The sequence below is a fragment of the Muntiacus reevesi genome, chromosome 8 (assembly GCF_963930625.1).
Source record: "Muntiacus reevesi chromosome 8, mMunRee1.1, whole genome shotgun sequence".
Lineage (NCBI taxonomy): Eukaryota > Metazoa > Chordata > Mammalia > Artiodactyla > Cervidae > Muntiacus > Muntiacus reevesi.
The window spans coordinates 24,114,958-24,134,772 of NC_089256.1; the positions used below are offsets into that span (position 1 = coordinate 24,114,958).

Genomic DNA, 19,815 nt, shown 5'->3' on the forward strand with positions numbered 1-19,815 from the left:
GTGGGTAGCAGGGCCCACCTTCTGGAGTTGTCAGGGTGGGGGGACATGTAGATGTGTCAGATGGGGGCCCCCGAGTGGCTCTGGGAGCCATGTGGTGTTCTGGGGGTTGTTTCACATGCACCCCCAGATAGAGGCATCCGTGGCCCAGCCCGTCCTAGGACCAGCATTCCAGAGGGAACCCCATCGCCAGTGGTTTTGGAGACTCGAGTCCTGGGAGGGAGCTAGTTCCACCCAAAGAGGGGACCGTCACTCCCCTGTGGGAGGAGATGCTGAGCGGAAGCACAGGGAGCTGGGGCATGACCCTGTGGGTACACGTCCAGGGAGAGATCATTCAAAGAGGACCCAGCCTTGCTTCGCGTGCCTGCCTGTCCTCTCTCCTTGTTTTGGGACCGTTTTAGATTCTTGGGAAAGGGCACAGGTCATAGGGGGTTTCTGTTTACCTTCACCCAGCTCCCTACTGCCAGTGCCCTACGCGAACCCAGCCCGGGTGCCAGAACTGAGCCGTCAGCTCTGGTTCATCCCTGCTGACCAGACTCGGGCTGTCTGGATGGCTGGGACCTGAACCATTAGCCTGTTGTCTTCATTGACTCTTTTCTTTCTCTCTTCCTAGTGTGACATTTTCTAGCTAGCCCACTGGATTCCAAAGATTTTTCTGGAATGTTACCATATGAACTGGATGACAGTGGACTGCTCTGGTTGAGGGAGTGGTAGGGGTCTCTGGGACATGGTTTTCTGCCTATCCCCTCAACTCCTCAGCAGTGAGCCTCATGGGCGCCCCCACCCTGAATGGTCTGACTTAGACCCTTCTCCTGACCCGTGGGGACTATTACAGCCCAGGGCCACGATTGCCCTGCATTTCAGTAATTTTGCTGTAAAACGCACTGGTACTTTGCTCTTCCATAGCTAGAGTGGGAGATGACACCAGGTACAGGCAGGTGAAGACCTTGCAAGACTTCTTCTGGGCTGGGAGGGGTGGTGGTGCAGGAGTGTACATGGGACATCTCTCCAAGTCCTAGAAAGGAGCTTCTCTTTCATGTCCTTTGAGTCAGTTAGATCATCTGGGGCATTTGAAATGGGCCTCAGAATTGGTCAAATGCCCAGTGCAGATTTTGGAGGTCCTGTTGAGCTCTGCAGAGGGACGCATGGCCTGGCCCCAGCCTCCAAAGGGGGGCAGGTGTGAAGGAGAGTGGCTAGGTGAGCCCTCGACACCCACAAGCCCTTGGCTGGTAGAGAGTGCCTCCCACCCCTGCCACCCTCCAGCCCCTGTGGTCCTACTGACCCTGCAGTCCGGCCATGCCCTGAGCCCCGGGTGCTGGACTCATCTGTCCTGAGGTCCCCTGACCCCTGTTTCCTGGCAGGATTCTTTGTGGGATGGAGGCAGTCAGGGTCTCTCTGACCTTTGGTTTCCCCAGCAGTAAGCTGGGGCTGACAAAGCAGTTGGGGTCTGTGTCTGTCATGTGCTCTGTAGATGCTAAACCAGATTGTTAAATCTCCTGCAGATTCACGTTTAAGTGCCTGATGTGGGCCTTTCAGGGCAAGTGGAGAAGCTTGGTTCTAACCACGTCTGATTTCAGGCCTTGTGGACAGTCTGTGCCCACCAGCCAAAGACCAAGAAGAGGGCTGTGGTTGCAGATGGCGGCTGGTGGGGGGAGGGCAGCAGGCAGCCCAGGGCGAGCAGGACAAGTTTCATGGGCAGCATAACGGCCCTCTCTCTTTTGTCTTCTTGTGGCCTCAGCAGACCTCTTAAGGTTGTGGGGGATGTTTTCACTGTGGGCGTCAGATCAGCTCCTCATGGAGCTGGTGGGTATTGGCCGGCAGGCCTTTGGTCTTCCGTCAGTTAGCTTGTAAATTATTCAGGCATTTCTCAGAAGTGGGTCTAATCTGCTGAGGTTTAAAGGAGCTTGTGTTATCAATCCATGGCTGAGTCAAGGCATGAAAATGGTGCTTCATACATGCCAGTCTTCAGCCGTGGGGCTGCCCTTGATGGTGGCTCTTGTTCAGTGAGGCGGGCCCCCCAGAGCTGTGATCACTGATTCACTCCACAAGCCTTGGGGCTGGTCTGCCCCATGGTGGGTAGACAGGTGCAGCCCTGGGAGGATGTGGATATCTGCCGTTGGGGGTCTTCTTGCTGACTCACAGCCAGCACCACATTGCTGGTGTCAGGAGGAGTGCTGGCCCTCTCTCAGAAGTCCTGCTCTCTTGTCTGCAGATCAGGGGTGACTGGGGCTTAGACTCAGAGGAGTCTACCTGGGACTTTCCCAGTAAGTACTACCTGGGAAAGTACTTACTTAGTACCTGGTTAACACACACGTGCAGTAGCTACTCCATCCTGTGAATTAGGAGTAGGGTTAAATCCAGGAGAAGTTTTGGCTAAAAGATGGGGTGGGTTTGGGAAGAGAGACATTTTGGGCACTTTGGAGTTGACATGAAAGTGGGATCCTGAGGGATGGGGATGGTTGGGGTCTTAGAGGTGGAGGCAGGGTGTACAAGGGGCCCTCTAGGTGGGAGAAGTCTCTTTATAGAGGATACAGAGGCAAGAGTCATGTCCAGGCTGAGGGGAAGGGGGTGGGGGCAGGCAGGAAAGCAGGTGGGACTGGGTATGGTGGCCTGGGAGCTGGGCATGGAGTCTGAAGCTTTGGGGTGTGAGGAACCACCCGAGGCCCACCCCCGCTTCAGGGTGAAGGTTCAAGGGAGCAGTGACTGGTGGCAGGTCTTGTCGTTCGGTCGTTCGGTTGTGTCCAACTCTTTGTGACCCCAGGGACTGCAGCACTCCAGGCTTCCCTGTCTTTCACCATCTCCTGGAGTTTGCTCAAACTCATGTCCATTGAGTCGGTGATGCCATCCAACTATCTCATCCTCTGTCATCCCCTTCTCTTCCTGCCTTAAATCTTTCCCAGCAACAGGGTCTTTTCCAGTGAGTCGGCTCTTCCCATCAGGTGGCCAAAGTATTGGGGCTTCAGCTTCAGGATCAGGCCTTCCAATGAATATTCAGAGTTGATTTCCTTTAGGATTGACTGGTTTGATCACCTTGCAGTCCAAGGGACTCTCAAGAGTCTTCTCCAACATCACAGTTCAAAAGCATAAATTTTGATTGATGCTTCTGAACTGTGGCAGTCCTGGCAGCTGAGAGATGATAGGTAGATGAGATCGATGACAGCTAGATAGAAAAGTGACAGGAAATAGAGGATAGATAGGTTGGTGATTGATAGGTAGGTAGGCAGGGCCCAGGCAGAGGACCAGGCAGAGATCTTCAGTTAAGTGTCACTGGGTGTTGAACAGATACCACTGATCAACTTTGGAGATTCTACCCCAAAGGCCACTTGAAAACACCATGTGTTTGGTCCGCATGCATCTTCGTCTTCATCACCATCTGGGCGTGGGGGCGAGGCGGTGGCCCTGGCCACGTGGCAGGCGGGACTCCTGCCTGGGGCTCCGGTTCTGCATCCGGGGCCTTGGTTCTGCAGGTGCCCTTTGAGGAGGTGGGGGAACCTCATGCGGGAAACGCCTGTTGCAGATTCAAGACATCGTGCGGAGGCGGCAGCTGCTCACTGTCTTCCGGGAAGGGAAGGATGGCCAGCAGGACGTGGACGTGGCCATCCTGCAGGCCTTGCTGAAAGGTGAGGGTCGGGCGAGGCGAGGGTGTGGGGGCGGAGCCAGAGTCCTCGTCCAGAGGAGCCAGAAAGCCAGCCATGGGCAGGCGCGCTGGTCAGAGAGCAGCCGGACCTTGCCCGGCCCACCTCACACTCCTCCTGGGCAGGTGGTGCCAGTCACTGATGTTGGGGTATAAGTGTCTTTCTCAACTCACCTTCTTACCTGAAATCTGAGTGCAGCCTATACTGACTGACCCCTTCATGGTCATCACAGTTCCTCATAAAATTCTGGGGTAGGAAGAAAGAGCCTCGGAGGTCTGCTCCTGTCTCCTGTCTAACTCCTGTGCCTCCAGGGACAGAGTCCAAGTGCAGGGGAGACTCCAAACTTAGGCATCCACGAGACCAGTAGAGCTCTTGGCCGACTTCCACTCCTTAGTCTGACTGCTGCCCTTCGGCTTGCTCTCCCGGGACACACACTTCACTCTTCCTCTCCCACTTCTGGGGCGAGACCCATGCTTCCCTGTCCTTCCTGCTGGCATGGACCTCATGACACCCCTGGTGCCCAGGAGCATTTGTTCTGAGCTGAATGGCCCCTCACCCCGGATGGAGGCAGGCCCCAGGCCAGCAGCAATGGCAGAGCGGGAAGTGTTCATGGTAGGGGGTCAGCTTGCTCACTGTTTCTGGGTACTTGTCCCTACACCATGGGTGTGGGTCCAGGCTGCTCTGCACCCTCACCCACACTTGGTCCTGTCAGCCCTTGAAGCTGTAGCCCTCCTGGTGGGTGTGAAGCCAGATCGCTGTATGGTTTCAATTTGTGTCTCTGGACTTGTTGGCCATTTGCATTTCATCTTGATGAAGTGTCTGTCAGATCTTTTGTCCATGTTTAATTGGTTATTTGTCTCTTTTGTGGAGGTTTAAGAGTCCTTGGTATATCCTTGTGCAAATCCTGTGTTGGACCTATATGCTGGGATGTTTTCTCTTGGTTCATGGTCTGCTTTTATATGTCCTCCAAGATATCTTTAGGGAGCAGAAGGAATATACATGTATCTATTCACTTTTTTGCCACACCAGATGGCCTGTGGGATCTTAGTTCCCCAATTGGAATCAAACCCACAACCCCCTGCAGTGGAAGTTTGAAGTCTTAAAAGCTGGACCACCAGGGAAGTCCTAAAGAAAGCTTTAGTTTACCAATTGGTAACATTTTAGTTTACCAATTTTCTTCCTTCATTATTTATGTTCTTCTCACCCCAAGAAATCTTTTCCTTTCCTGCAGTTGCAAATACTTCCTTCCATAGCCACAGCCTTTAAGTGTAGGTTTGTGATTCATCTCAGGTTACTTTTTGTGTGTGTTGTGAGGTAAGGGTCAGAGTTCTTTTTTCTTCCCTAAATAACAACCCATGTTTTAAAATGTTAGTCCAGAAAGAGCAGAAACTAGTTGGGCAAATAGTTGCACTGGTTCTGCAAACAAGGCAAAGAAGGACATGTGATGACTTTCGTGGTCTAAGTTTTGAAAGTGAATGTTAAAGTGCCTGCCTTCCGGAGAACCGTGTCTCCTTTAAACTTAGGGCGGGGTGCTTGAGCAGGACCTGGGGCCAGGACTGGGAGCTGGGGGAGGCAAGAGTGGAGACGGAAACCCAAATATGGTCTGATGGTAGGAAAAGTGATTGTATGAAGGCATATGTGTGGTGGGGTGGGGGTGTGGTTCATGACTGAGCACCTTATTTACTTAATTGAAATGATGGAGACGGCTTCCTGACCCCACCCTGACTTTGTTGGGCTTTGAAGTGGCTCTGAGACCCAGATTGAAGTCCCCATGCATGTGCTTCTACCTACAGCTTCTCGGAGCCTCGACCACTTTGGCCATGAGAACTGGGACCACCAGCTGAAGCTGGCGGTGGCGTGGAACCGCGTGGACATTGCCCAGAGTGAGATTTTCACCGACGAGCGGCAGTGGAAGGTGAGACTGCCGGGGGCTGCCCTAGGGAGGGGCTTGCTGGGGCTTGTCCAGACTCTGGCCCTGTCCTTGGTGAGGGCAACTGGCATGCCTCCTCCTCCCGAAATGGGAGACGACGGCATCCCTGTCTTGGGGGTACCAAGATTGGGGCCCGAAGGCTGATGGCCAAGTACATGGCCCCCATATCCCCCTCTCAGCCCTCAGAGCTGTACCCCATGATGGTGGCCGCCCTCATCACCAACAAGCCCGAGTTCGTGAGGCTCTTCCTGGAGAACGGGGTGCAGCTGAAGGAGTTCGTCTCCCAGGCCACCCTGTTTTACCTGTACCAGAACCTGGAGCCCACCTGCCTGTTCCACTACAAGCTGCACAAGGTGCTTGCTGGGGAGCCCGAGCACCTGGACCCCAGCGTGCTCTTGTACCATGTGGCCCAGGTGCTCCGGGAGCTCCTCGGGGACTCCACACAGCCGCTGTACTCCCGGCCTCGCTCCAGCGACCGGCAGCGCCTCCTCCCGGTGCCCAGCATCAAAATCAATGTGAGTGCTGGCCAGCTTTGGAGCTCTGAAACACGCGCTTTTATTGATATTGGGAAAGTCGGCTCTCGCTGTCATAACACGGATGGGGCAGGTTACATGGTCGGCATCTTCTTTTCCCTTCTCTGGAGGCTGGAAGTCAGGTATTGGTGCTGATAGGTGAGCTTCTGGTGAGGCCTCTCCTCCTGGCCTGCAGAGGACCGAGCACTTTCTGGCTCCATCCTCAGAGTGTCCAGTATGGCTTCCTTTTCTCCTAGGCACCCTAGGGCTAGGGTCCTGTTGGATCAGGGCCCCACTTCTATGGTCTCCCTTAACCTTAATCACGTACATAAAGTTGTTGTTCAGTCGCTCAGTTGTGTCTGATTCTTTGTCACCCCATGGACTGCAGCACACCAGGCTTCCCTGTCCTTCACCATCTCTTAGAGCTTGCTCAAACTCCGGTCCATTGAGTCGATAATACCATCCAACAATCTTGTCCTCTGTCGTCCCCTTCTCCTACTGCCCTCAATCTTTCCCAGTAGTAGGGTCTTTCCAATGAGTCAGCTCTTCATATCAGGTGGCCAAAATATTGGAGTTTCAGCTTCAGCATCAGTCCTTCCAATGAATATTCAGGACTGATTTCCTTTAGGATTGACTGGCTTGATCTCCTTGCAGTCCAATGAACTCTCAAGAGTCTTCAACACCACAGCTTAAAAGCATCAATCCTTTGGCACTCGATCTTCTTTATGGTCCAACTCTCACATCCATACTCCTCGAAAAAACCATAGCTTTGACTATATGTACCTTTGTCAGCAAAGTAATGTCTCTGCTTTTTAGTAAGCTGTCTAGGTTTGTCATAGCTTTTCTTTTCCAAGAAGCAAGCATCTTTTAATTCATGACTGCAGTCACTGTCTGCAGTGATTTTGGAGCCCAAGAAAATAAAGTTTGTCACTGTTTCCATTATTAAACTGTCTATTTGCCATGAAGTGATGGGACCAGATGCCATGATCCTAGTTTTTTGAATGTTGGGTTTTAAGCCAGCTTTTTAACTCTTCTCTTTCACCTTCTTCAAGAGGCTCTTTAGTTCTTCTCTTTCTGCCGTAAGGGTGGTGTCATCTGCATATCTGAGGTGGTTGATATTTCTCCTGGCAGTCTTGATTCCAGCTTGTGTTTCATCCAGCCCATGTGTAAAGTCTCATCTCCAGATAGTCACACTAGGGTTGGGGCTTCAGCATGTGAAAGTGGTGGACACAAGTCAGTCCAGGAGCTCCCTTTCTAAGAACTTTCAACAGTACAAAAAGTTATGCAGGAAAATGCTGTCCCCTGTATCCCTTCCCCTGAGCCCTGCTCACACTATTGGTGTTTGTGTGGCCAGGTCGGCATAGCTCACCTGTGTCTTCGTGAGACGCACGTGTGTGGCAATAATAGGAGGAGGGTTTTCTAGTCTGAATCTGTATTTGATGGGGACCCTGCAGCTTCCAAGCATTAAGTGTAATGCTGGCATCTGTGGTATATTTATGTAACCAAAACTCCTCTCAAGATTCAATAAAGTTTTACAAATGACACCTCAGGGCTGAACTTTGTCAGATGCCTTCTGAGAAGTTGAAATGCTCTTCTTCTTTGATATATGAATTTGGTGAATTATAAATCATTATTATTTTTTATCTCTATTTTGAATCTCAACTTGATTGTAGATGTATTTAATCTGATGCTGGATTCCCAACATTTTTAGGGGTTTACAGTGGTGCTAGTGGTAAAGAACCCACCTGCCAAAGCAGGAAATCTAAGAGGCGTTGGTTCAACCGCTGCATCTGGAAGATCCCCTGGAGGAGGGCAGGCAACCCACTCTAGTATTGTTGCCTGGGAAATCCCATGGACAGAGGAGACTGGCAGGCTACAGTTTATGGGGTCGCAAAGAGTCAGACAAGACCAAAAGGACTTAGAGCATCAGAATGTTGTCTTTAATTGTAGTTTTATTTGGGAAGAGTTGTATATGTCAGGTTCTGGTATCAATTTTATGTTAGCTTTGTGAAAACATTGGGAAGAGTTTCTTCTTTCTCTGCCCTGGGACAGTTTATGTGGCTGGAGTTCACTGCCTCTTACACGCTTGGCACACTCCCCTGGGAGTCCAGCAGGCCCAGTGCCTTTTTGCGTAGTAACTCTGATAACTTTCTATTTTTCTTTCCTGATGGTCCTGATGTTTAGGTTTTCTGTCTCTTCTAAGATCACCGTGATTTTGCTTTTTTCCTGCTAGAAAATTATGTACTTCCTTCAGGCTTGCATTGTCTCCTAGGTGAGCTATGCCCAACCCCTGAGACTGAAGTGGCTGTGGCTTGGTTTTGTGTTGGTCCTTTAATGGACCGGAACCTGGTGATCCGGAGTCGACGATAAGAAAGTAAGAGAGAGAAAGAGGCTGATATCCCCTGGTTTACGCGGAAAGCCATTAGAGTCCTATTCTTAGGATTCGCGCTGCTGCACGTAGGCACCAGGCACCCTCTCGAGTGGGTGAAGGCACAGTGCGCCTTCTCAAGAGGTTCTTAGAAGCCTGGGCAAGAAAGTGAGTTCAGCGGGCCTCAGCAGGCCTCCGCACTCCAAGGAATTAGCCAGAAATAGAGAGAGAGAGAGAGAAAGAAAGAAAGAAAGACACGAGGACCCAAGCTCTGATGGAGCAAAGGTGTTTTAATCAACATGGCCTGGGCATATATGCTGTCTTACAAGGTGGTTATTCTCAGCAAAGATAAAGATTAAAATTCCAGACTTACAAAACATAAGACGATCCCTATCAACGAGAGATTTGCAAACAATAACTTTTTCATAGGAAGGAAGAGGATACTTGTCACTGTAATGAGAAATGCCTGGATTCCTCAGCCCTGGGAAAGATGTGCCTCTCCTCTTAATCCCTGAATATTCAGGAATCAATAAGGGCCAGAGGGTTCCTGACAGATCCAAAACAGCACACAGGAAGCCTTTTGTTAAATGCTTCCTGACAGTTTTGTACATTCATGGTGCTAGTTTTCTTGATTCCAGTATATTTAAGATGCCTAGTTGGAAAATGCTTATGAAAGTACCAAGTGGAAGCTCATATTGAACCATGTCTGTAATTGAAGAAGATGAATTAATTTTTCTTTCTTTTTTTCATAAAGATGAGCCTTCAGACAATTTCTGAAATCACTTAAAGTGTAGTTTTGTGTGTGATGTGGGAAATGTGTTCCCTGGGAATTGCTTCCAGAACGTCTGTTTATTTACAGATGGGCCAGGAAGCCTGGAATCACTGTAGACTGTGTCACTGTAGACTTAGTGTGTCTGGGGCCAGAGCCCTCCCACTCACACGTGGCTCTGTCTGTCTGGTCTTTCTTGCTGGTCTTCTCTGCAGGAGACACTGCAGGTTCCCTTGAGGAGGTCACAGCATGAATCTATTAACAGACTGTCTTAGAATTTTACTTCATAGAGAAAGACTTTGATGTCACCACATAAGACCAAGGAACGTTGGGATGCCTGGCGAGTAGCAGGGGTCTACAAATTATGTGGGTGGTAACTGAGTGTTGCACTTCCTGGATGTTTCTTCATGTCTCCAGAGTGGTGCTTAAGAAACCCTAGTGTGCGTGAGTGTGCATGAGAACCATCTGAGTGTTGTTGGAAAAGCGGCTTTCAGGGCTCGTCCTCCAAGGATAGTGGGACCGAGCTCAGGTCCTGCACCCTCAACAGGTGTCCCCACCCCAGGTGGGGTCGCTGACTGTCCGCTGCTCACAGGTGCAGGGAGTGAGTCTCCGGCCCTTGTACAAGCGTTCATCAGGCCAAGCTACCTTCACCATAGATCCGGTCCGTGATCTTCTCATTTGGGCCATCGTGCAGAACCGCCGGGAGCTGGCAGAAATCATCTGGGCTCAGGTCAGCAGACTGAAACTATCAGTGGACCAGTGACAGGGCTCTAGCCCCATGGCTGCTTGGGTCAGGGGACTCTGTAGGCTCGTTCCATCCCTGGAGGGGCCGCTTCTCTTCCCATTGATGGTTGGGGGGCTCAGGCATGATCTGTTAATAAGATGGGTGCTTCCCAGATGCTGTCTGGGATCTCCCACCAGTCAGCCGGGCGGCTCCTGGTCACTGGGCCTGAGTGTGGCTTCATTGCCAATGAAGGAGACTGGCCAGGCAGCTCCTGGTCACCGGGCCTGCATGGGACTTCATCGCCAATGAAGGGGACTCGCTGGGTGACTACTGGTCACTGGGCCTTCGTGGGGCTTTATCACCCATGGCGGGGACTGGCTAGACAGCTCCCTAAGAAATGGAACACTGCAGGCCAGGGCTCCCCGCATGGTTTTCCTGTATTTCAAGCTGGCTTTCCTCTTAACAGGAAAGTAAAGTTTCATAGTTTTTCTCAGAGAGCCTTGCTTTTCTGAGCCAGCATTTCCAGGCTGCTCTCAGAGCCGGCTCCCTCAGGGTCCTGGCAGAGGCTCTGGCAACCTGCCCCCTCACCAAGGTTCTGGGAGGTGTGCCCTCTCCCAAGGTGCTTGGGGGATGGGGTGGGCAACAGAGTCGGCCCGACTGTGGTCTCAAGTATGCCCGGTGGGGCTTATTGGCCAGAAAAACCAAACTCAGGTTTCCAGGCTCTGACACCAACCCCTCATTCAGGCCTGTGCTGCCCCAGACCCAGGGCCTCTGGGCTGAGTATTGAGAGACTCCTGGGGGGGGGGGGGGCGCTCCTTGCATGGGGTTGACCAGATGCCTGGAGAGCTCTGGGCCCTGTGCCGGCAGGGCTGTTTGAGTGCCTGTGTCTAGTCTGTGTTCTTAGGTAGCAAGGGGACTGCCTGGCCTGCAGGAGACTGACCGCCAGCAGGGCTTGCACGTGGCCTGGGGTGAGCCCAGAGGTTTATGTGGAAGGAGCACACACTGAGTCCTCGCCCTGCAGCCTGTGCTGTCTCGGGGCCTTTGCTCTCATCAACCTGGGCGGTGGCGTATGGGGGGTCCCGGGGCAGGACCATCCAGAGGCTCACGGTGCCTCCCCCGGGGTACCCAGAGCCAGGACTGCATCGCAGCAGCCTTGGCCTGCAGCAAGATCCTGAAGGAGCTGTCCAAAGAGGAGGAGGACACGGACAGCTTGGAGGAGATGCTGGTGCTCGCGGACGAGTATGAACAGAGAGCCATTGGTGAGCTTCTGGGGCCGCAGCCTCAGACCTGGGCCCGGCTCCTCATGGGTGACCCTGGGGTCCTCGCCCCATCCCTGAGCTCGCTGTGCTGTCCAGAGGGGCCGCGCTCCACCACTGTCTGCAGCTCCCCCTGGTGAGGGTCCGGCTGCTGTGATGAGACCTTCTCCCATTCAGGGGTCTTCACCGAGTGCTACCGGAAGGATGAGGAGAGGGCTCAAAAGCTGCTGGTCCGCGTGTCGGAGGCCTGGGGCAGGACCACCTGCCTACAGCTGGCCCTGGAGGCCAAGGACATGAAGTTCGTGTCTCACGGGGGCATCCAGGTGACGTTCTGGGGGCCTCCTTCCAGAAAGACCTGCCTTGGGCTGCAGGAGCGGATGCAGCCTCCTGTGCACCATGTCAGGTCCTGTGGGGACCCAGGGATGGCGCTGGTCTTCGGTCACCTGCTGAAGACAGGCACACCCTCTCCTCCCTGTTTGCCGAGGAGAGAGCCAATGCTGAGTGAGAACGGGTGGTTAGTTGTGAAGTGGGTAGCTCACCTCTGCACAGGATGGGAGCCCCCAGCAGGCCTCCAGGGCCAGGCCTCAGCTCCCTCGACCCCTGCTACCTGGGGTCTCAGAAGGGGTACATGGAAGCTCACAGGATGCTCTGGCGTTGCCTTGGTGACATGACATGTGTACTGCACCAGAGGGACCCTCAGAGCCCTGGTGCTTCCTTGGAGCACAGCCTCTTCTGTCACTACATCCACGGCACCATCCTGAGTTGGCCATGCTGGATCCCAGGGGCTTGGTGGGGAGGTGTTCTGCCCACACTGCCCACTCCCAGGGAGAGCTCAGGGGGCCAGCTGGTGAGAGTGGGGCAGGGAGATATAGCCCAGCTCCGGGTTTGAGCCCCACTTTCTGGTCTGGGAGAGCCTGGTCCTGCCCCCAGAGCCTCTTCCTGGGCTGGCAGACTCAGGGCCGGACCGGAGCTGCCCACTGCACTCCCCATCACGTCACATGTGGGCCTGGCAGGGTGCTGTGCTTGAGTCTGCAGAGTCACTCCTCCTTGGGAGTCTCAGGGAGCACAGGGTCAGGGCGGGTGGGGGGCCCGTCGCCCTGAAACCCGCCCTCTGTCCACAGGCCTTCCTGACCAAGGTGTGGTGGGGCCAGCTCGGCGTGGACAATGGGCTCTGGCGCGTGGTGCTGTGCATGTTGGTCTTCCCGCTGCTTTACACCGGCCTCGTCTCCTTCAGGTGCCAGCCCAGCTGCGGGGCCGTTGGGGCTTGGGGCCGGACCTCCCTTCCCAAATGCCCCCTCTGGGAGTCTTCACCGCTGCCACTGGTCCCAGGATGGAGGGGATTCACACTGGGGAGGGGTGAGAACTGCCATCGTCCAGTATCTACCGGGGGCAAGTCCCACCATGGCCTGAGGATTTTGTGATAGCCCTAAAGGAACCTGAGAGCCTTTTGGGTACCTCTTTGCAGGGCCGTCTGGCCGAGCCCCCACCATAGCCATGCGTGCAGGGTGGGTGGCCAGCTGCGAGTCCTGGGCCTCCCTTCTGTGGTATGACCCGTGGCTGAGCTGGCCCCTCACAGCCGTGGTCTCCCCTGCCCACGTCTTCCGCAGGAACCAGCGGCTGCAGGCGGAGGGGGGCCTGGCCCGCATCCGCGCCTTCTTCAGCGCGCCCGTGGTCGTCTTCCACATGAACATCCTGTCCTATTTCGCCTTCCTCTGCCTGTTTGCCTATGTGCTCATGGTGGACTTCCAGCCCCAGCCCTCCGGCTGCGAGTACCTCATTTACGTCTGGCTCTTCTCCCTGGTGTGCGAGGAGCTGCGGCAGGTGGGCCAGCCCGCGCCCACTCCACCCGCGGACCCTCCTACCCCCAGGAGCACCCTGGGCTTGGTCACTTTCTCATGGAGCCCTTGGCCCCATGCCGTCCACAGTGAGCCCCATGTGGGCGCTGAGAGCTGGGCGAGGCCCCTTGGAAAGTGTGGCCTGTGGTCCGCCAGCCGCTCCTGCCCCTGCTCCTCCTCCACCCGACTCCCTCAAGGCATTGGTTTTTGCTTGAAACTCTCTTATCACCCCAAGGGTGACATCACTCAGTGGTGTCCTGGACTTTGTGAGTCCCTGGCTCCCCTGTGAAGGATGCTGCAAAGTGTGGGGGTCCCCTCATCGGAGGGGAGCTGGGCTCAGTCGGGGCCACCTCTCCTGCTAGCAGCCCCTCCCCGATTCTCAGCTGCCCAGGAAGTGAGGCCAGTTTGCTGGTGGGGAACTGAGAAGGATGACCCACAGCCCCGCATATCCCTGCTCCCCTCTCCAGCTCTTCTACGACCCCGACGGGAACGGACTGCGGAAGGCGGTGATTGTGTACTTCAGTGACTTCTGGAACAAGCTGGACGTGTGTGCTATCCTGCTCTTCATTGCGGGGCTGACCTGCCGGTGAGTGGCCTCCCCTCCAGGTGGCCCTCCCGTCCCATCAAGGGAGCAGCCTGCGCAGGGCTGGGCTGGGGTGAGGCTGGGAGCTGGGGCCCCCTCGTGGTTTCAGCACCTCTCTGGATATGTCTGTGCCGAGGGTGCCCTGCCCACACGGGGACAGGGAGGAGCCGGAGCAGAGATGTGGGCTCTGTTACCATGGGGAGCTATCTGGTGGGAGTGCCCGCATCCCAGCCGGGGGCCCTGACCTCTCCACAGTCCATCAAGGGCACGTGTCTGCCCTGCGTGACCCCTTCATGAGCAGGAGGGGCTGGGCCAGCCTGCTGCTTCCCAGGACACCCACGAGGCCCAGCTTCTCTGCCTTGAGCGTAGCCTTCCGGACCCTCCTGGAGGCTCTGCTCCTGAACTTACACCCAGTTTTAGTGCTTTGGGGTCTGGGGTCACACTGGGGCTGGGGCCAGGCCCAGGGCAGCCAGCTGAGGCCCTGCTCCCCTGCAGACTCATGCCCTCACTGCTATACACCGGGCGCATCATCCTCTCCCTGGACTTCACCATGTTCTGCCTGCGGCTCATGCACATCTTTACCATCAGCAAGACGCTGGGGCCCAAGATTATCATCGTGAAGCGGATGGTAAGTGGGGGCCCAAGGCACCCCAGGATGGATGATAAGGGGGACTTTGTAGCACCGTGGAACAATGGTAAGGGGGGCCTGAGCCACCCCGGGGCACAGCACACCCCACAGGACCCCAAGTCACCACTCTGCTTCCACACCCTAGCGTGCCTGTCTCGGGTCTTGCCTGTATGTTGCCTCTTCCAGGCAGCCTTCCCTGATATCTACAGCTCATTCCTGATCCCTGTTATAGCTCCTGTCGCTCCCCTTCTTGGGTCATGGTCACAACCCTTCCTACTCCTCATGGGGTGCCCAGCGCCCCTCTAGGCTGTCCCCTGGAGCTCCCGGCTCCATGCAGCCATGCGTGAGGGTTGATGGAGTCTTGTCCACTGCAGGGCGCTTGGGGGCCCCCCTGTGGGCACGGACAGTGTGGGGTGGTGTGGCTGCAACTGGTGCCCCCCTCCCACAGATGAAGGACGTCTTCTTCTTCCTCTTCCTGCTGGCCGTGTGGGTCGTGTCCTTCGGGGTGGCCAAGCAGGCCATCCTCATCCACAACGAGAGGCGGGTGGAGTGGATCTTCCGGGGGGCTGTCTACCACTCGTATCTCACCATCTTCGGGCAGCTCCCAACCTACATTGATGGTAAGAGGGGCCCTGACAGCTGTGGAAAAGGAGGTGCCACCCTTGTGGGGTTCCTCCAAGGTCACAGAAGTGGGAGGAGGGAGGACTGGGCACATCCCACTAGCTCAACACTGCCTAGCAGCCGTGGCTCCTGAAGAAAGAGATGGGTGCACTTGGGGTCCCATCAGTTGAGTGGGGCAGGCATCAGCTGGCTGCAGTTGGGCTGTACCTTGCAGCTGCGGGGAGATCAAAATGGGTCGGGGATGTGGCCTGGGGCATCAGCTGACACCCCCTCCTCCCCCATCAAATGCCACCTGATTCCTTCTGTTCCTCCCACTGCAGTCAGACATAAGTCTTCCTTTTTTGAGTGGAGAGAACATAGAGTTTGTTCTCTGTCACGGCTTCATTGAGATGAATTCACATACCATAAAACTCACCTGTAAAAAGTGTCCACTTCCATGGTTTTTAGTATATTTACAGAATCTAATTTTAGAACACTTGCATCACTCCCAAAAGTCACCCCATACCCTTTAGTAGTCACCACCCCCCAACTGCAGTGACCTGTCGTCTACTGTCTCTATTGATGATGGTGTTTTTCAGTAGCAAAGTCGTGTCGGACTCTTTGCGACCCCATGAACTGCAGCGCACCAGGCTTCTCTGTCCTTCACTGTCTTCCGGAGCTTGTTCAGATTCATGTCCATCGAGTCGATGATGCCATCGCACCATCTCATCTTCTGTCACGCTTCTCCTGCCCTCACTCTTTCCCAGCATCAGAGTAGAATGTGCCTTTTCCGGACACTTCACATGTGTGTGTCTTTTGTGTCTTGCCTCTTTTACTCAGTGTAATGTTTTTTAATCATCTGTATTGTCATCTGTATCCGTATTTAATTCCTCCAGGGGATCTTCCCGACCCAGAAATCAGTTGACTGTTAACAAAAGGGTTTATCTCTTCTATTCCTATTATCTATGTGTCTATCCTGGTGCCAACACCATGGTCCTGGTTAGTGTAGCTTTAAAGGAAGTGTGAGTCCTTCAGCTTTGTTCTGTTTTTCATGATTGTTTTGGCCTTTGGGTCCCTTAGGTCCACATGAATTTTTGGGTGATCTAGTCAATTTCTCCAAAAGAAAAACATCCAGGAGGATTTTGATTATAAACATGGGATTTCTTCCACGTATTTAGATCTTTAATTTATTTCCATAGCATATTTTACTTTTCAGTATATAGGTTGTACTTCTTTTGTTAAATTTATTCCTAAGTGTTTTTATTCTTTTTCATGCTGTTGTAAGTAGAATTGTTTTATTAATTGGATTGTTTACTGTATAGAAAAACACTATATGTTGTATATTGAACTTGTATTCTGAAACCTTGATGAACTTCGTTATTAGTTCTAATAGTTTTTAGGTGCCTTTTGGGGGACTTGCTACGATCATGTCATCTGCAAATACTTGTTCCTTTCCAATCTGGATGTCTTTTTCTTCTTTTTTTTAAAGTATTTAATTTTGGCTGTTCTGGGTCTTCACTGCTGCACGAGGCTTTCTCTAGATAGAATGAGTGGAGGCTACTCTCCAGTTGCAGTGTGGGGGCTTCTCTTTGTGTTGGCTTCCTTAGTTGTGGAGCACGGGCTCTCGGGTGTGGGGGCTTCAGTAGTTTTAGTGCACAGGCTTAGTTGCCCCGAGGCATGTGGAATCTTTCTGAACCAGGGATTGAACCTATGTCCCCTGCATTGCAAGGCAGATTCCTAACCACTGGACCACCAGGGAAAGCCCTTATGGCAGATTTTTAAATGCACGGAGTATATAGTTATGTTTTGTAATACTATGTATCTTTTACTTTTCTGCAAATGTGGAGCTGTGTTTTGGTTTGTAATCACTTGCTCCATACAGAAATGTCGCCTCTGCAGCACTTTTCCTTTCTGATGTCTCCCTTTGCTTTACGACAGTTGTTCATTTTCTCTTTGACGTCTTTCCTGCCACATTCTGCTCCCAGGGTTAGGACCTGTGACTTAGATGACATAGTCCCTCCTGTGGATGACACACCCCCAGGAAGTGCCCTGGTGGGGTGCCTGGATCCCAGGGTTAGGACCTGTGACTTAGATGACATAGTCCTTCCTGTTGATGACGCACCCCCAGGAAGTGCCTTGCTGGGGTGCCTGGATCCCAGGGAGGCATGTGCCAGCCTGGAGTGCAAGTCTGGCTCTTGGGCTTTCCTGGCAGCTGAACTTCCTGCCCACGAGGATGCTTGGTATAGACAGTCGGCCCTCTCTGGGCTTCCCTTGGGCTTGAACTGACAGCTGAGGTCACCCAGATGTGCTGGGGTCCAGGCCGGTAAGGTCATTGCCCGAGGGCCCCTGTGACTCCACTTGGCTTTCTGGACTCACTTGCCCCTTCATCCTGACCCAGGCGTGAACTTCAGACCAGACCAGTGCAGCCCCAATGGCACGGATCCCTACAAGCCCAAGTGCCCCGAGATCGACCAGGCGCGGCAGGAGCCCATGTTCCCCGAGTGGCTGACCGTCCTCCTGCTCTGCCTCTACCTGCTCTTCACCAACATCCTGCTGCTCAACCTCCTCATCGCCATGTTCAAGTGAGTGCCACATGCGGGGCGCACACCCCACTGCCTGCCCGCCCCTCTCCCCCCGGCCCAGGGCGGTATGGATAGTGCAGAGCCTGGGACCCAGGACTCCGCTCAACCCAGGCTGACCTGGTGACCATGGCGTCCAATGTGGGCGCTATTGCTGGGGGGCAGCCCACGGGCCCTGTGCTCGGAGACCATGGGCTGGGGTGCTGAAGTCTCACTCCTCCCACCCCGGCAGAGGGAGGTGGATGACGGACAGCAACTTGGCTGAGGTCATCTCTGGTGGTGGAGGCGTGTGTGTCACACTTGTTAAGAATCCTGTGATGCAAGATGACCTGTCTTTGCTCTCTGTGTAAAGCAGGTGTACAGGGCCGGCCCTGACCGTGGTGCCCAGGAGGCTGACCCTGTGGCTCAGGGCGTCGCCACCCCCTCAGGCCCCTCCCGGCCTCTGCAGAAGGGCCCTTGGGACCCGTGACCAGCTTGGGCACGGTTTCTCTTCTCTTCATCAGCTAGGGTGATGAGGTCACCACTTGCTGATTTACCATGTGCTCTGAACAGTGGGAGACCCTACCCCAGTGCTGGGCTGTGATAGACAGAGGCCAGAGACCCAGCGGGCAGTGGCTGTGTCTCAGCCCTGCCCAACCTTCCTCCCCTCCTCCGAGGACCTCTGTCAGAGATTTGGGCCAGCTGACATCTACCCGCACGAGACACAGGGTGTGGAGAAAGAGCATGTCGGCCTGTTGAAGACACTGTCCCTTCTGTTTGTCAGATTCAGGGGAATCAGACCTTTTTAGGGTCCAGTGCGGGACACCATCCACCTAACACATGCAGCTCTGTTTTGTCCTCTAGCGAGGTTTGTAGGCTCTAAAATCTAGATCTTCTTTCTTCCTTCTCCTCTGGACCCCCAGGGTGCTCAGCTGCCTTTCCTGTGTCTGGGTTGCCCTCCCTAGCATGCCTTTGTGGGCCGTCACGGCGCACACTCAGGCAGCGATACAGTTGTGTATAACCCAGCTTGCGTGGCCCGTGCTCCTGGTAACCAGTGCTCCCCGCCCCCTGTAGCTACACCTTCCAGCAGGTGCAGGAGCGCACGGACCAGATCTGGAAGTTCCAGCGCCACGACCTGATCGAGGAATACCAGGGCAGGCCCCCCGCCCCACCCCCCTTCATCCTCCTCAGCCACCTGCACCTCTTCATCAAGAGGGTCGTGCTGAAGATCCCTGCCAAGCGGCATAAGCAGTTCAGTAAGCTGTCCCTCCCTGGTCCCCAGAGCCTCGTCTGGGGCGCAGCTGGGATCCAGGGGCAGCTCCTCTGAGCACCCCGGAAGCTCGGGCTGGGGGAAGGGAGATGCAGTCCGCTCAGGCCCCTGGACTCCCGCCAGGCCACTGGGGTTGGGCATGGACGGGTTCCTCTGCCCCTCCCTGCGGGGCCCCCAGTGGGTCAGAGGCTCCCCTTCCCGGACAGAGAACAAGCTGGAGAAGAACGAGGAGGCGGCCCTCCTGTCCTGGGAGATCTACCTGAAGGAGAACTACCTGCAGGAACAGCAGTTCCAGCGGAAGCAGAGGCCAGAGCAGAAGATTCAGGACATCAGTGACAAGTACGGGGCTGGGGATCTCGGCAGGGCTGATGCTGCAGCCCTGTGGTCCCTGAAATGTCTGTCACTTTGTTGTGGAGCAGGAGGCTCTGGGAGAAGGTGGCTCAGAAACTCCGGGGGAAAAGACCAGGGTGTTTGGATGGATGCTTGGCTGTGGAAGTGTTCTTCCTTTGAACACATAGGCCCAACGGGTGCAATTCCTACATTGTAGCAAACTTCTTGGAGAAGGCAATGGCAACCCACTCTAGTTCTCTTGTCTGGAAAATTCCATGGAGGGAGGAGCCCGGTAGGGTGCAGTCCATGGGGTCACTAAGAGTCGGACACGACTGAGCGACTTCACTTTCACTTTTCACTTCCATGCATTGGAGAAGGAAATGGCAGCCCTCTCCAGTGTTCTTGCCTGGAGAATCCCAGGGATGGCAGAGCCTGGTGGGCTGCCGTCTATGAGGTCGCACAGAGTTGGACACGACTGAAGCGACTTAGCAGCAGCAGCAACAAACTAAGACCAAAACCAGCAAACATTTCCCAAATATGTGTCCCCTCCCCCTTCCAGAGTCCCCACTGGTGCCCGGAGGCAGCGTCCCCTCCTCTGCCCAGAGGCCGCTCTGTCCCTCCTGAGTTTGTGACTGACAACCTGTAGGCGTATGGAGGTGAAGAAGCAGGTGTGTGTCCTTGGCACACTTGCACCTCTGGCCTGGCCACGCCCCTGCGGCTGTCTGGTGGCCCTGTGAGCCTGGGGCATTGCTGGCTGCGAGGTCTGCCCCCTGGGCCACTAGGCGGTGCTCATTCTCTATGGAACCGTTGAGTGTAAATC

The 19,815-nt window shown here is 54.5% G+C and overlaps 1 protein-coding gene across 4 annotated transcripts in view; it reads left to right on the plus strand.

Annotated features, from left to right (window-relative positions):
- Positions 1–19,815, plus strand: part of TRPM2 (transient receptor potential cation channel subfamily M member 2) — a 48,863-nt gene that overhangs the window by 19,929 nt on the left and 9,119 nt on the right. For 3 of the 4 annotated variants that reach the window (XM_065942905.1, XM_065942904.1, XM_065942906.1), the window contains 14 exons: positions 3,515–3,617; positions 5,426–5,547; positions 5,742–6,077; positions 9,804–9,941; positions 11,065–11,194; positions 11,369–11,514; positions 12,313–12,425; positions 12,799–13,012; positions 13,494–13,612; positions 14,105–14,237; positions 14,686–14,857; positions 17,236–17,419; positions 18,470–18,651; positions 18,872–19,004. In XM_065942905.1, the coding sequence (XP_065798977.1) occupies positions 3,515–3,617; positions 5,426–5,547; positions 5,742–6,077; positions 9,804–9,941; positions 11,065–11,194; positions 11,369–11,514; positions 12,313–12,425; positions 12,799–13,012; positions 13,494–13,612; positions 14,105–14,237; positions 14,686–14,857; positions 17,236–17,419; positions 18,470–18,651; positions 18,872–19,004 (2,225 nt within the window). The remainder of the gene's footprint in view (positions 1–3,514; positions 3,618–5,425; positions 5,548–5,741; positions 6,078–9,803; positions 9,942–11,064; positions 11,195–11,368; positions 11,515–12,312; positions 12,426–12,798; positions 13,013–13,493; positions 13,613–14,104; positions 14,238–14,685; positions 14,858–17,235; positions 17,420–18,469; positions 18,652–18,871; positions 19,005–19,815) is intronic. The other variant, XM_065942907.1, reaches the window with a different exon arrangement.